The sequence below is a fragment of the Silene latifolia genome, chromosome 3, assembly GCF_048544455.1.
Source record: "Silene latifolia isolate original U9 population chromosome 3, ASM4854445v1, whole genome shotgun sequence".
Classification (NCBI taxonomy): Eukaryota; Viridiplantae; Streptophyta; class Magnoliopsida; order Caryophyllales; family Caryophyllaceae; genus Silene; species Silene latifolia.
Genome location: NC_133528.1, coordinates 118,504,558 through 118,521,756, shown reverse-complemented (window position 1 = coordinate 118,521,756; position 17,199 = coordinate 118,504,558). Strand labels below are relative to the sequence as shown.

Here is a 17,199-nt window from a genome sequence, read left to right as displayed (position 1 = left end):
ATACCATGCGGTCTTCAATATCCTCATGTCTCGGATGTGGCGTAGTCAATCAAAGTGAACAAGGATAAACAAACACAATATATACAAGACAATATATACAAAGGAAATGAACTTGTTTTTGGATTTTCAATTTTTCAAATTTTTATGATTTTTGAAATTTTTCAATTTTTATGGTTTTTGAATAAAAGTTAAGTGTTAGAATTCCCATCCCCACACTAATATGGGCATTGTCCTCAATGGCCAAAATGATGGAAATTATGCAAAAATGATGCATGATTTCTATACTAAATGCAATTCTACACTAAGCTATACTACATGATGCATGGTTTTTGTTATGACGGAGAGGATAATTTAGATTACCTCCCGTTGTGTATGCATTAACTTCCCCAAACCAAATAAGACACTATTGCTAATGTCAAAGCATAGGGGAGTTCATGCACACACTATGCTATGCATGAAACTAGATTGTCATTTTGGATTTTCAAAAATGGGAACAATAAAGAACACCTCAATGGTACCGAGGTGTGAGTCCTTTGGTGTTGCTAGGACTAAACCAACAATGATCAAAATGAAATAAAATACAAAGAGATATAGACAAACCATGGGAGTGTAGGAGTCTCCAAGGCTAGTCTTCCATCATGCTATTATCATCACCACTTCCCTCATGAGAAGTGGTCACATTGCCACTTTCCTTATCACTTTCTTCCTTGCTTTCTTCACCATCATCTTCCTCATCATTATCTTCACCATCTCTTTCTTCATCTCCACTTGCTTCTTCCTCAATATTATCATCAAATTCCTCATCATTTCCAACAACCTCATTGTCTTCCACCACGTCCCTTGATGCACCCGGAAATAAGGCTTCTCTATCCGCCCAACTAGGCAAAGGACAAGATGGATCAAGGAGTCCTTGCCTAGCTAGATGTAGGAGGGGAGGATATTGAGCCAAATATGCATTCTTCCGATCTTCATAAGCTTGCTTGTGCATGGCTTGCATAAGAAGAGTGACATAGTCTTTTCCAATTTCAACTCCTTGCGGTTTGAACTCTTCATACACAAAGGGGTAAGGCGGTATAACAATGGAAGAGGAGGGAGTTTCATGATCACCCTTTTGTTGTTGAATGATGTACTCGGCTTCTTCGGATAGGGGAAGTAAATAGTTGGTCCGGTGGACACTAAGACGGCAAATCTTTGCGGGTAAAGTGAATGATCGAGCCTCACTAGTAAGCCACCCATACTTGGTGTCAAGGGGATTGTGAGCAACCCACTTAAACTTGTTAATCAAGATGGACATATCAATAAGATGGCCACCATCCTTAGCCTTGTACTTGCTATCCTTATTGAAATTAGGATCAAAGTGCTTGGCTAGGACCGTGACAAGGCCGCCATTAACAATAACGGTTTGACCCTTCTTCCCACTATCTACATGGAGCCATCTATCAACCAATAGCCTCAAAGAATTGTAAGGCTTGGTGTGAATTCTTCCAATATTCAAAGTTGATTCAAGGAGAATAAAATCGAGTCCCGTGAAATGATTGGTGTCTTTCCTAGCAATTATGGTATTTCCCACAACTTTGTGCCATATTCTTATGCCCGGATGATGGACCAAAAGAGCACGACAAGCTTTAAAATCTTCAAATTTCTTCCCGGAGATTTCCTCCCAAAGAGGCTCGGGATCATACTTCCCATATTGCTTATAAAATTTATGTTCATCGCTAAGACCCAAAATTTCACCCAATTCCGGAAAGGTAATGCGTCTACTAGTGTTAGCTAGACGAAACTCAATATTTTCCCTATTCTCAACTTTTGTCACTTTTAAAGAACTTAAGAATTCCAAGACAAGGGAGGGGTATGTTACTTCCTTCATTTCAAATAATTTCTTCAAACCCATGGCATTGAAAAAGACTCTTGTTTGTTCAAGAACACCCAACTTCTCTAAAGCATCTTGACATATGAATTTGGTGGATTGAATTTGTTTCATAGCAAACTTGACAAATGTATTTCTATGGGAATCGGAAATGAATGTTACCTCCGGATAATGCAAGAGTTGATTAATTACCGGAGTAGAGGGTGATGCTTCCATAGGAATTTGTTGTTGTTGTTGCACTACCAAGTTTGGTGTTGATACCACCATTACCAAAGCTTTCTTTGCTTGTAGAGCTTTTTGCCTTTAAGAGAGAGCCTTTGCTTTTGGTGCCTTTGTTGCTCCCTTTGTTCTTGCCATTTGATGAACTAACCAAGTAAAGAGTCAAAAATCTTCAATTTGTAGAATGCCCAAATCGATTTAAAGGTGAAAGGCTTTGCCTTTATAGAAACAAAAATTGATTCAAAGGTTGAAGAATTTGCTCTTGGTTTTGATTGTTAATGAAGATGGAGTGATTGATTTGTTGTTTGAAAGATGGTTTGATTTGATTTTGGTGAGTTTTGTTGAGGGTTTTTGTTTTTGAGATGGAGAGGATGAGGGTTTTGATGTTATGGGTAGTGTTTATGAATGAATGAATGAATGAATGAAGGTGGGGTGGGTATTTAAAGAACTCGACAATTTTAGGACGCAGGGACAATCCGTGCGGATTGGGCGCAATCCGTGCGGATTCTACAGCTTCAAAATTTTCAAAATCCCGCCTAAAGACGGGCGGATTCTGGGGAATCCGCTCGGATTCTTCTGAGATGAGACGGGCGGATTTCGTGCAGGACGGACGGATTCTTGTCCAGAGATTTTTCTTTGTTTTTCTTCAGCTTCAAGACGGGCGGATTGTTCACAAGACGGACGGATTCTCCGAGACGGCGTCTTTCCGAATCCGCTCGGATTCTTCAACATCGAGAAATTTTTGCAATTTCAGCTCAGCCCAAGACGGGCGTCTTCTCAGCAGGACGCTCGGATTTGCTGCAGACGGGCGGATTCTCAAGAATCCGCTCGGATTGGTCCTTGTGTACACGGATTCAGTTCCATCCGTGCACCAACGCATTCTCTTATCATTCTTTCTTTCTTTCTTTCAAATCTTGTGTTCTTCATTGTGGGGGCACTACTAAGGCATGAATAGCCTAGGCAATTGCCGTCCCCACACTAAGGTAAAGCACTACACATCAATTAAAATCATTAGTCCCTCCCTCACTTCTCTCTTACATGACAATTATTTTGATCAAAGTAAAAATAAATCCAAAAATGACAAAAATGCAATACAAAAATTGAAAAGTAAGTTAGGGAATTAGAAATATTTACAAGTGGTGGTTTAGGGAGGACTCCACCAAACTCTCATTCTTGATGAGATGTCAAGGGGGCATGTTCAAGGTGTTGTTGATGTTGCTCAACACCTTGAAGAAGTAATGAAAAGCTTGTTCATTGTTATGGTAGAGGTCCTCAATAGACCGTGGCCCTTGTTGTTGATCATGATCGATGGCATGCCCAATGTAGGGATTAAAGATCCCTTCAAATTCGTCGTCCCAAAGACCACAAACTTCATTGAGTTGATCATTGAAAATCTCTTGCTTAGATGGAGACAACTCTCCCAATTTCTTTTCTTGGCCAATGAGGCCATCATCTTCTTCCTTGGTTGATTTTGATGAGCTTTGCAAGCTCTCCTTGTCACAATTCACTTGCTCTTTGAATGGAGCATCTTCAACTTTCTTCCTCCATTGGAGTTCCGATTTCTTCCTTTCATCTTTCCGGCTATAATGATCAATCATGAAACATGGCTCATGCAAACGAGGAGCTCTCATGGTTTTGTCAAGATTAAAAGTTATGCTTTCATCTCCCACTTCTAGAGTGAGCTCTCCATGTTTCACATCAATAACCGCACCCGCGGTGTGTAGGAAAGGTCTTCCTAAGATGATTGGAATGTTGGAATCTTCCTCCATATCAACAATGACAAAGTCCACCGGGATGAAAAACTTCCCAATTCGCACGGGGACATCTTCCCATACCCCTAATGGTGTCTTCGTCGATCTATCGGCCATTTGAAGAGTGATATTGGTGCATTTAAGCTCTCCCATTCCCAACCTTTTACTTACCGAGTACGGCATGACACTCACACTAGCCCCTAGATCACATAAGGCTTTGTTGATCGTTGTGTCGCCAATGGTACACGGTATTGAGAAGCTTTCCGGATCCTTTAACTTTGGAGGTGAACTCCCTTGAAGTATTGCACTACTCACCTTAGTGAAGGCGATAGTCTCAAGTTTCCGGATCGACTTCTTCTTTGTGAGGATATCTTTCATGTACTTTGCATAGGCCGGAACGTGATTGATTAATTCCGTGAAAGGAATTGAGACTTCTAAGTTCTTCACAATCTCCATGAACTTCCCAAGTTGATCATCAAATTTAGGCTTGGCTTGACGACTTGGAAAAGGAAGTCTAATCACAATGGGCTCCTTTTCTTTGGCATTGTCTTCATTTTTCTTTGAACTTTCTTCTTTTGATGATTCCCCTTCTTGCACCACAACTTCATTCTCACTAGCTCTCACAACTTCATCCTCAACTTGCTTCTTCGGTGCTTCATATCTTGTACCACTTCTCAAGTGAATGGCACTAACCGTTTCATGTCTAGGGGGATTACTTTGTGGTGGTAATTGCCCCTTTTGTCTTTGTGAGCTCGAAGATGCTAGTTGGGTCAATTGTGTTTCCAACATCTTGGTGTGAGCTAGAATGTCGTTGATGGTAGTGTCTTTTGCTTGGCTATCTTTTTGCATTTGGGTGAAAAATTCTTGTTGATTCTTTTGCATTTGGAGGACCGCTTTTTGGACATCAAAACCTTGGTCATTGTGGTGATTGTATGGATTTTGATTTTGGTAGCCTTGGTTTTGATTGTAAAAGGGTCTTTGATTTTGATTTCTCATGGGTGGTGGAGTGTATGTTGTTTGAGGGTTTTGGACATTTTGGCTTTTGTATGAGAGATTTGGATGGAATTGGTGTTTTCATTGTAAAAATTTGAATAAGGGGTACCACTTTTGTAAGCTTGGAAAGCATTAACTTGTTCGGTTGTTCCCCTACACTCACTTGAGTCATGACCCAAGGTTCCACAATTCTCACATATCCCGCTTGGGATTGATGAGGATGCCGTCATGGCATTGACATGATGCTTCGATGATTTTGAGTTTTCCTCAAGTCTAGCCATAGCTTGTTCAAACTTCAAGTTGATTGTGTCAATGTGAGCACTAAGTTGAGCACCCAATTGAGTAACGGTGTCCACTTCATACTTTCCTCCTCTAGTAGCCTTGCGAGGTCTACTATATTGTGAATTATGGACCGCCATTTCCTCAATCTTGTTCCATGTTTGATTGTCATCAACTTCGGTGAACATTCCATTTGATCCCATATTGAGAATGTTCCTTGAATCTTCATATAAACCATTCCAAAATTGTTGCACTAAAAACCATTCGCTAAGTCCATGGTGAGGACATGAGCGACAAATACCTTTGAACCGCTCCCAAGCTTCATACAAAGATTCTTCATCCCTTTGCTTAAAACCCGTAATTTGAGCTCTTAGCATATTAGTCTTTTCCGGTGGGTAGAAATTTTTGTAGAAAGCTAGAGCTAGCTTCTTCCAAGAATCTATTCCAAGGGTGGCCTTATCAAGGCCCTTCAACCATTGCTTTGCGGTGCCGATTAACGAAAAAGGAAATAAGACCCATCTTATTTGGTCTTGAGTCACGCCCGTTTGAGAGATAGCTTCACAATAATCGCAAAAGGTTTCCATATGAGAATGAGGGTCCTCACTAGGCATTCCCCCGAATTGGCTCCTCTCAACTAGTTGGATGAAGGCGGACTTGGCAATAAAGTTTCCGGTAAGATGTTGTGGGGTAGGGGTACCATTTGGTAAATCCTCCTCGGTGGGTATAGAGTGTGACGAGAATTTAGGCATTGTAGGTGGATTTTGTGTGGTATTGTTTAATGGGTTCTCTTCTCCTTCTATTGCGAAAGGATTGACAAACTCACTAGTGGGTTGAACAACTTCACCAACACCTCCCAAATTCCTCCTAACAAGTCTCCTATTATTCGTCAAGGTTCTTTCGATTTCACGGTCAAAAGGTAACAAATCTCTTTGTAACCTTCTAGACATGCAAAATATCAAACAACTCGAAAACAATTAGAACAAACCTTGAGGAGTTTTACTTCCCCAAGGTGAAAAAGACACAACTAATAACAATAAAAGAAATCTTAAATCAATTAAACACCGTCCTCGGCAACGGCGCCATTTTTGATCGAGTCCATTTCGTTTCACAAATTAAGCATATGTGGTCGTTGGTCAATGGTCGATACAAAACACAATTTATACTTCACAAACAACTCTACAATTAGTAAAGAGGCAAGTAAAGGTCGGATCCCAAGGGACGGGTATTGAAATGAAGATTCTATTGTAACTAGTGGTGTCTAGGGGTGTCACAAATTGGGTTGATGTAGAAGGTTACTAAACTAAGATATCAATGAAAATAAACTAACAAGGTAAATAAAATAAGGGTGTAAACAATTGGTTAAAAGCACTAGGGTGTCATGGGTTCATAGGGGAATCATGGGATATGATCATACAAACATGTTCTCAAATTATAAGCAAGCAATTATTGTTGTGATGGATTGAGTTGGGTTATATCTTACAATCCTAGGAAAGTTTGGGTCCCCGGAGCCGAATCGATTAGATTGTACAACACCTACAAGTCGACTTAATCTTTCCTACTCAACACATGCATGGTCTAACAAGACTCGAGTTGGGTTATGTCTTACAAGTCAAGTTGAAAGGATAGAAGATGATAGTAAATGCAAGGATTCATAGGCTTAGCATTTCATCAAATATAACATGTGCATGTATTAAGATCAAAACAAGCAAGCAAATAAGATATGAAAGCATATTAATTGAAGTATGAATCATTCCCCATGTTGGTTTCCCCTAATCACCCATTAAACCCTAGCTAAGAGACTACTCACTCATTATCATATTGATCATGCTAGAAAGGTTGTCAATCATACTAACATAATGAAACATGATGAATAAATGAAAGTAATTAGCAATAATTAAAAAGGGATTAAGAGATTATACCTACTAATGATTCCAATAATAAAGCAAGAATAATAGAAGTACTTGAATCCTAGATTGAGAGGTTGTCAATCTCCCAATAATAACCCAAATAATCTTCAATTACCCAAAATAAAGTAAGAACAAGAGAGAGATTAAAGAACTAAAACTTGGATTAAAACTTGATTAATATTTGATTACAATATTGAAGAGAGATTTGATTAATATTAACTACACTAATTATTGATAAGATGAACATGCTCCTCTAATTAGACTAATGGGGTATTTATAGTGAAAATTAGGGAGGATGCATTAGGGTTAACTAAGGGCTAAACTAGTAATTACACTTTTTAAGTTGAGCAAGGAGACTCCGGGATTCTCCGAGAGAAGGGCTTCTCTTATCGTTGCTAGAAGAATGAAAACGTCTTTGTCTTTGAAATCCGTGCGGATGGGAGTCGGGACGGCCGGATCTGGGTTGAGGAATCCGAGCGGATTCTTGGGCAAGACGCTCGGATTGGCGAGGGGAATCCGAGCGGATTCCTTTGAGGGACGCTCGGATTGGGCTTGGACGGACGGATTGTGTACAATCCGTTCGGATTGTCTAGCAAAGATCTTTTCTTCTTCTTTTCTTCCCTTTTCTTCATGAATTCCTTGGGGATTTCCTTGGGGACTCAAGGATCCTTTTCTCAACATTGCTCTTCTACTATGCTATGTACAAAGGCCTTCTAGTCTTGTCTCTCCTTGATGCTTGGTCATTGAATATGATCAATTTAGCCTTGTTTTGCCATGAAAATGCAAGATTCTTACTCCTTTCCTACCAAGGGATCAAAATCTCAAAGAATATGCAAAACAAAGAACTAAAGATAAGAAATGACCCAAATAGGCACTAAAAAGCATGAAAACAATGGTAATTCGGGGGCTAAATATGCGCCAATTATGGTCACATCTATTTCCCGCTCCAAATCATCTCTTCCTCCAAATGCATGCTAAACGGACGGTAAATGGCATGAATCTACTACTTTATGGCTCATTCCTGCAAATAAGACAAAATAACCCAAAGTCGCATATTCGGGGCATTTCGTAGCATAAAACCACGATAAAAGCATAGAAATACGTGCATAAAATAGGCTAAAAAGACTATATAAAATGCACGTATCAAATCTCCCCAAACCAAACCTTTACTCGTCCCCGAGTAAACTAAAATGCAACTAATGGAACGGAAAAGATAACTCAGAGCTAGCTACAAATGCCCACTTAAGCCAATTTAATGCAAGCAAACTAACACTTATAGCAAACAGTCAAATGCAAACGAGTTGTAAGATGTTTATAATAAAGCTGAACCGTCGACCTTGCAAGACCTTTAATAATGGACTCTCACGGGTCACTCTTCTCTCATGAAGCAAAGGGTAAGCATATATATGTAAAAGAGAGAAAGAGGAATAGCCGCTCACCTAGACTACGACCCACATAAACATGCATGCATCTAATATGATAGACAATTCTAGCTACCGTACACACATTCCAACCATACAAGGTCCTGTCACAGCCGAGGGCTTACAAAAATATGGTAAAGTGAGGCAATGGGTAAGAAAAGGCAAAACATTTATGGGAATGTGGAGGTATAGGTCATCAAGCTAGTACCTAAACAAACCATATGACAACATCCATTCTTACTCAATTATGAATTAAGCACATGCCCTTCATTTGGCACAAAACTCACCAAACCGAACTAAAAATACTCCTCAAATGATATAAATAAAGTATAGGAGCGAAACCATCTCATAATCAAACAACATCTTTTTTTTTCTTTTTCTATTCTCGGTTTCTCTTTCTTCTTCTTCTTCTTCTTTTTTTCATTTTTCATCACGTTTTTTTTTCTTTTCTTTTTCTCTTCTTTCAACTTTTATTTTTTCAATTCATCCTCCTTCTTCTTTATTTCTACCAACTCCAAATAATGCAATACAAACCAAACTTGGCACAATAGATTATGTACCGCAAAGATAATCTAAACTTGCTTGACAAGGGAGGCTAAATTTGGATGTAGCTAAGGGTCAACAGGCAAATTTGGCTAATGTGGAGTTAAATGGGTAAAAATGAAAGAAAGGGAAATTGTAAGCACCTCCCTGCATGTGACACCAACCACTAACCCGAATGTATGAAGGCAAAGAGCAATTGAATTTCATATACGTGCAAATTGATGAACATGCTATGCAAGGAGTAACTACTCACAATCCTACATGAAACTGGTCACAAATGACACCAGTTTATAAGGCTCTAAATCTTAGAAATTATAAGTAGGTTGCCAAAATCTCAGGTCAAGTCTATATGTTCAGCTAAATTTTAACATAAACTCGTAGATATGCAAAAGATAAAGCTAAAAGATAATAGTTCATGCAAGGCTTAAGCAAAAAGACAATTATAGAGCAATTTCATCATGAAAATCTACCGTTCCGACTCAACCTATATGCTAAAATAAACGTGAAATTTTTTGAATTTTTTGAATTTTTCAATTTTTTGGAATTTTTTGAATTTTTAACAAAAATAAACAACAATGCAAACTTAAATTAAACGTGATAACTGAAATGCAATGAAAACAAAATGCAGACACAGATATGGATGCATAACCTCCCCAAACCAAACCGTACAATGCCCCCATTGTACCAAAACATGGAAAGGAAATGCAAACTAAAGGAGGAAAAGAGTAAATACGGAAAAACTCACAAAATGCGCGAAAAAGGGGACCTCCCCAAACCGACCATGAACATGGGAGGTTGCTAAAGGCCCGGAAACCGTCTCAGGAAGCTAATCCAAGTCAAAAGCGTGAAAGGGCATCCAAAAACTACTCGATCGAAGAGAATTGTGGTCGATCGAGTAGTTTCTCATCTTGCAGGTGGTCGATCGAGTAGATATTTCACTCGATCGAGTGAATTCGTCAGCAAAAGTGCTCGATCGAGTAGAAAAACTACTCGATCGAGTGATTCTCAGCGTGTTCCTGCAAAATGCAATTAAAAACAGCCCGCAAACTAACAAGACAAGCATACTGAGAAAGTCTATGGTATAAAAACCATTTATTACAACTGAAATAAAATAAAAATGCAAAATAAAATCGTTGGGTTGCCTCCCGGATAGCGCTAGCTTCAGTCAGGTCCCAGCTCGACCTTCTTTTCTTCGAGGCTCTATAATTAAATACAATCAAAACAGCTCAAAGCGCGCAGCAGGAGATCATACATCTGCGCATGTGCTACACAAAAATGTAAGTAGCACCACAGTGGAATAAAGAAATAGGAAATAAAAGTATATAAACATTTAAGTCTAACGAATTTCCTATGAGAGCTCCTAAATTTATCCACGAAACATAGGAACTCGGGAGCAATTAATGATAATCTAGGGCTCCATTTCAGATTAACAATTTTGTGATGATAGGGATGGTGAAAAATCATTAAATTGTACGACCTACTAGGAAAGGGCAAAGCATTAGAATGCAAAGCGTAAGTCAAACGAGGCAATTTACTATTTAAACAGACAATAATTGAATTATCGTTCACCACCTCAGGTTGATCGCTCTCAATGATGGAATCGTAGATAAAAGAATTTATTACCTCATCCGCGCTAGGAGTAATTACCGACTCAGCCTCCTTGTCACCCTCCTCAGTAGATTTCATGCCGTAAATCGTAGCCTCAAGTGCATCTAACTCAGCTTTGAATAAGGGAGACTCACCATAACCGTTATCATCATCAAAATCGTCATCTAAATCAAACCCATATGACGAATCAAAGCTCCCAATGGCAAATTCAGTCGATCGAGCAGAATAATCACTCGATCGACCAGTTTCCTCCTGAATTCCACTCGATCGAGTGGAAATATCACTCGATCGACCAATATTAGTCACTCGATCGAGTGATTCCTCCTGTACAGCACTGAAATCCTCGTGTGGGGTGGTGAAATGTGATAGAAACTCGTCGTCTGAGTCATAAAAGTCATCCTCAGCATTGGGCAACACGGTTTCTTCATGGGAAAAACCGCTCTCAGCAAGGTATACCTCTTCTAGTTGCCCATTATCCGACTCACCTAACCGAGCTATTTGTGACTCCAGCTCAAGGATTCGAGCGTCCATATGTCTGTCACTCTCTTGTACTTTGGATACAAGCGTCCCCATTAAATATGTCAGCTCCGCGATCTCTTCTATCTCGTATCTCACTGCTAATCGAGCAATTACGACTCGAGCATATCAACTCGCGAGACATATTCTTGCGCTTGGAATGCAAGTGTCTCCATCAAGGATTTCAGCTCCGCAATCTCTTCTTCTTGTATATCAGGAAGACCTTGTTGCGGTGGCCATTGATAGGGTGGATGTGGCGGCACAACTACAGCTGCTTGACTAGCTCGACTACGCTGTTGGAACGCGTAAACTTCGTCATTCTCTGCCAAACAAGAAACTGCATTATGCCCAGCAGCACCATATCTCCCGCAAAGAAATCACCTGTGTGCCATATAATGGGACATGGGTGACAGGTCAAAGGTACTCAAGCCTTCCCTCTGACGATCTTTCACCTAGAACTGTCTAGGTAGTACCTGTAAGGCCTATCAAAACAGCACTCAAGGAAAAGATTAGAACGGCCTCAAGAGAAAAATCCCCTGAGGCTAAAAACAGATAAAATGAAACAAATAAATAAATAGATGCCTCCCCGGCAACGGCGCCAAAATTTGATACTGTCGTTTCGTACCAAAAATAAATACCTAAGTACTACTAACAGAAGTCAGCGGTAAGTAGGGTCGATCTCCACAGGGAGGCGGTGTACTATCTACTTGTCTATTTATCTGTCTAATGTCACAATGCTGGGAGTTTGATTAATTTGGACTAACTAAACTACTGACGCTAAAGGTAAGAGAAAAGGGATAAAGGAGATTAACAATAAGAGAAAGGAAATATGCTAGGAGTCGGTCCACCCGTGGTAGCTATACTATCGGGTATACTGAGGCGATTAAACTATTGATAAGAAGAGCTATGGTCGTCACCTTTCGGTCCTTAAACCGCCCTAGAGCGTAAATAGCTTAGCTTTCGCCCTCACTACAATACCCTATTGTAATTAAGCAAGCCTTCCCTTCCAATCTTTCGATCCAGGTCGGGGTTAACTACTTTTATAAATTGGTCTCCTGCATGCATACATTCAACCTAATAACAATTAAATTGCCTAATACAATTCTTATCGCAAGGCTAATCTATTCAAGTCAATTATAACATGTTGCTACCACGGCTTCCCTAATCCTAACATATTAAGGAAATTAGCTACACATGGCTCGAGGTACTACACTAGCAATTGCTAATCTAATAACATAAGACATGGCAGCTAAAAGGAGAAACAATAAAAGCAATAAAAGAAAAAGAAAGAATAAAAGGGAAGAAATAAGTTACTGAATTAATGATCCGGAATTAAGAGAACAAAGTAACAGTGTATTGGAACAAATAAGAGAGGAGAAAAGAGAGTAGAGTAACGTGCAGTCCCCCCCTTTGTCTAACCTCCTGTTAGATTTATTTATAGCGTAAAAACATAAAACCTAATCTAAGCTTAACGTGAATTGAGGCCCAGTAGCTTGTAATTGTTCGATTGAACACTTAAGCCACTCGATCGAACGGTTTCTTCGTCTGTTTACTCGATCGACCAAAAGATAAAGCTCGATCGAACAAGATTTCGTCTGTTTACTCGATCGACCAAAAGGTAAGGCTCGATCGAACAGTTCCTGGTTCCAGCTCGTGTTGGTCTTGTAATTTGGTCTTTGACTTGTCCTTTTAGCTCCCGAAACACATTCACGCATCCCAAGACAGCTATATTTCCCGCTCCAAATCATCTCTTCCTCCAAATGCATGCTAAACGGACGGTAAATGGCATGAATCTACTACTTTATGGCTCATTCCTGCAAATAAGACAAAATAACCCAAAGTCGCATATTCAGGGCATTTCGTAGCATAAAACCACGATAAAAGCATAGAAATACGTGCATAAAATAGGCTAAAAAGACTATATAAAATGCACGTATCAAATAACAAGACATGACTCAACTATAGGACTATCAGCTACCCTATCAGATTCTACAGGGGAAACAACATGACAAGGTACAACTTGCATAGGTGCCCTACAAACAATAGACTGAATGTATTATGTCAATTTCTCACCCCCCCACCATAAATGTCAGAGTCCTGGCTCCTACGTCAATAATTGCACCAACAGTGTGCAAAAATGGTCTCCCTAAGATAATAGGGGTATGGGTATCCTCGGGAATGTCCAACACAATAAAATCAACGGGTATAAAGAACATCCCAACCCGCACAGGAACATCTTCTAGGATACCCAAAGGTCGAGACAAGGAACGGTCTGCCATTTGGACGGTCATATTGGTGCATTTAAACTCCGTCAAACCTATCTTTTTAGCTAAAGATAAAGGTAAGACACTGACACTGGCACCCAAATCACATAAAGCATTATGTATAGTATGGGTGCCTATGGAATAAGGGATAGAAAAACTACCTGGGTCAGCTAACTTAGGTGGAGATTTGTTTTGTAGGAGTGCACTATACTTCTCTGTAAAAGCAATAGTCTCCACCTCATCAAAACTTCTCTTACGAGTCAAAATTTCTTTCATGAATTTAGCATAAGAAGGTACCTGAGTAATGAGTTATGTGAATGGAACGGATACCTGGAGATTCTTGACTAGCTTGATGAACTTCCCAAATTGTTGCTCAAGTTTGGTATTCAGCTGTCGGGCTGGAAATGGGAGCTTGATCACAATTGGTGGCTCAGTAACTTTCTTCTCTTTATTAGCATTTGACTTCTTAGCAGTACTAGAAGTCGAATAATTAGCAATAGGCACTGGATCGGCAATCTTGTCATTGACATTCGATTCTTCAATAACCAAGTCAGCATCATCTTTAGGCATCTCCGGTCCATCATAAGTAAAACCACTCCTTAGGTTGATAACATTAACCGTCTCATGTGGTTTTCTGGCTGAGAAGGCAAGGCACTCGACAACCTACTTGAAATTTGGCTTGATAATTTAGCAACTTGATCATCCAAAATTTTATTGTGAGCCAACAATTAATTAATTAGAGCCTCCTGCTTTTGTGAAGCCGCCATTTGCTGTTGTAACATGGCTTTAATGTCCAACATATCACTGTTTGAAGCTTGAGGAGGAGGCTGCATCTGTTGAAACTGTTGTTGAGGCGGCCTATTAAAGTTCCCTTATGGTTGATTACCACGATTCTGAGGAATGACATACGCATTGGTCGGCGGCGGGGTAGGATTTTGCACATTGTAGAAATTGGAGTACGGGTTACCTTGCTTGAAAGACTGATAGGCATGAACTTATTCTATAGTACTCATATATCCAGCCGTAACATGACCATTAGTACCACATCTCTGACAAGGGACCTCTTGTTGAACCAAAGCATGGACTGTCTGCTGTCTACCCAAAGATTGGGTAGTCTTTAGCTCTGCAATTTGTGCAATCAATACCTCTAACTGAGCTGCAATGACGCCATCTGAACTACCCCCTCTTGTACTACATCTGGGGTTACCATACTCAGTAGTGTGAGTAGCTATCTCATCAATCAATTTCTAAGCATTGGCATCAGTAGTGTTGTTTTGAAACCTCCCATTGGCAGAGAATTAAGTAAGGCTCTATTGTCGTCATACAGCCCATTATAAAACAGATTGCATATAAACCATATCTGGAAACCATGATGGGGAACAGAGCGGACTAGTCTCTTAAAGCGAACCCATGCCTCATTAAGGTCTTCAATGGGGCCCTGTTTAAAACTCGTGATTTCGCTTCTAAGAGCATTTGTCTTATGTGGTGGAAAATACCTCTTGTATAATACAAGAGCGAGTGTATTCCAGTCAGTAATAGCATTTGCTTCCATGTCCAAATCACGCAACCACTCTGCAGCACCATCTTGTAGAGAAAAATGGAATATAACTTTTTTTACTTGGTCCTGCGTTACCCCGGCGGTCAAAGGGATTGAGCAACAGTATGTAACGAACTTCTCCATATGTTTGGCAAGATCTTCAGTAGCTCCTCCTCCAAACATATTCCGCTCTACCAGGTTAATATAGAACGGACGGATTTCAAAGGTTCCATCATCGGTGGTTGGCAACTTGAATCCCTTAGGAATGGATGCAAGGGTGGGCTCTGAATGTCTTGCTAATGTAGCCATGATCGTAGTAGGGGCATAAGTAGATGTGTCTTCCTCTAAAGACTGATTTTCTGCAGTAAACGCGGCGTAAGCTGAATCAAGCGTACTCAAGTTTTCTGCTTGATATATCTCCTTTCAAAAGTTTCGTCTAGCACGGAGAGTCCTCTCTGGTTCTGGATCAAACGATATGAGCTCAGACCTGAAAGACCTGGGCATAAACAAAACTAGCACTGAAAGGTGAGAAACGACCTCAAGGAACACAGGTTCCTTGAGACAAGAGACAAACTAAAATAAAACAAATAGAAAAAATGCGTCGCCTCCCCGGCAACGGCGCCAAAATCTGATGAGGCTGTCGCAACCAATCAAAAATAACCAACTAGATCTCTAACTAATATAGACAGGGAAGTCGAGATCGTATCCACATGGAGGTTAATTGTGATCTATTTGCTAATTCAAGTCTGTCTAAGTAACCAAATGGGGTTTGTTTGATTTTTGTTCCAAACTAAAGCAATAAAGTAAAAGGTTTAAAGAGAGAAATTGAGTCGAGAAAAATATAAGAGAAATGAGCTAGGACATCGGTTCAACATGGATTATTACGGGTTATAGGTAGAGTCATAGGTCAGTCTCAATTACCGATCTATAAGGCAGTGAAAAGGTCCTCTCGGTCCGCTATTCGCCCTAGAATGCTTCTAGCGGGCTCTCGTAACCCACTAGGGCACTCTAATGTGTGTGACAGGTCTAACCCTTTCCAGGCTTTCGATCTTAGGTCGGGGCTTACCAGTACAATTAATCAATTACGTCGACTTAACTAATTAAAAGCAATTGAATGTCACAATTAACAACATGGACCAATTATATCGACCAATCTAATCACCCAATTAAGACCGTCTCAACCCATGTCTCCCCTAAATCCTAGCAAAAGGTGATTTAGCTACTCATATTGAAACTTGCGATAACAATTGAATAAGACGATAGAGGGAAGGAATACATAATTAAATTAATTGAGAAATTAAATAACATAAAATAAAACTAATAATAATAAGAAGAGAAAATATAGCAATTAAACAAGATGAACGAAAAGGAGAAAAGGGAATTAAAATTACCAAATGAATCCGAGTCTGAGCAATAGAGAAAAAGGGAGAAATTCTAGATCTAAAACTTGTAGAGAATTATTACGTAGTGAAGTTTTTAATTGTCTGCTTGCATAAAGTAAAGTGTAAAAGTGTGACCTAATTAAAAGATTACAAGAGCCTTTATACCAAGCCCAAATAAAAGAAATAAGCTAAACATAAGAAGTCGTCTATCCGTATAGAGTTGGTCAATCGACATAGATAGGAGTGTCGATCGACAGAGTAGTAAACACTCCAAAAACAAAGCTCCTGTGTCTAACGACAATGTCTAACGACATATGTGCTATTGTCGATCGACATAGGTGGAGTGTCGATCGACACCATGTATAGAAGTCGATCGACAAGGCAATGGGTGTCGATAGACTTAGCTGAAAGCTCTCCAACACAATCTCCCTGTGTCGATTGACTATGTCTATCGACAACTGACACTCTGTCTATAGATAGCGTGTATAAAGCTTTAGTATTTGCTCTCCTAAGCTCGTCTAGACTTTTCTTCTATTCCTTTACCGAACGGATTTGGCTCCCAAATGGATAAATGAGTCTCAAAACCTGAAAGAGACATGAAACACACCCAAGTAGCAAATACGGGAGGAAATAGAATGAAATAATAAAATAAGCTCATATAAATGCGTGCCAAACATGTGAATAAACGCATACAAAAGGCACGCATCAATATCAGTTAATGATTTAATCAATAAAGAGTATTTTAACTAATTATTTTAAATAAAATAGTGATATATACACACAGATCAATCTTAAAGAAAGTCTAGCTGATAATACTAATATTAATACGTATGGTGGTAGTAAATGATAAAGGTGTATTTTTCTAGCAAATTTGATATGTTCAGAAGACGATAATATATGAAAATGATAGGA

The 17,199-nt window shown here is 39.6% G+C and overlaps 1 protein-coding gene and 2 non-coding genes across 3 annotated transcripts; 2 read left to right on the top strand and 1 right to left on the bottom strand.

Annotated features, from left to right (window-relative positions):
- The first annotated feature begins 5,379 nt into the window (after positions 1 to 5,379).
- Positions 5,380 to 5,486, top strand: LOC141650590 (small nucleolar RNA R71). Its single transcript, XR_012546614.1, has one exon. It is a non-coding gene; the product is annotated as a small nucleolar RNA R71 (small nucleolar RNA).
- A 7,687-nt stretch (positions 5,487 to 13,173) lies between these two features.
- Positions 13,174 to 13,938, bottom strand: LOC141649575 (uncharacterized). Its single transcript, XM_074458261.1, has 2 exons — positions 13,699 to 13,938; positions 13,174 to 13,620 (listed from the first exon to the last, which is right to left on the bottom strand). Exons 1-2 carry the CDS (start codon positions 13,936 to 13,938, stop codon positions 13,174 to 13,176), a joined length of 687 nt encoding a protein of 228 aa, XP_074314362.1.
- A 794-nt stretch (positions 13,939 to 14,732) lies between these two features.
- On the top strand, positions 14,733 to 14,839 carry LOC141650302 (small nucleolar RNA R71). Its single transcript, XR_012546343.1, has one exon. It is a non-coding gene; the product is annotated as a small nucleolar RNA R71 (small nucleolar RNA).
- The last annotated feature ends 2,360 nt before the right edge of the window (positions 14,840 to 17,199 follow it).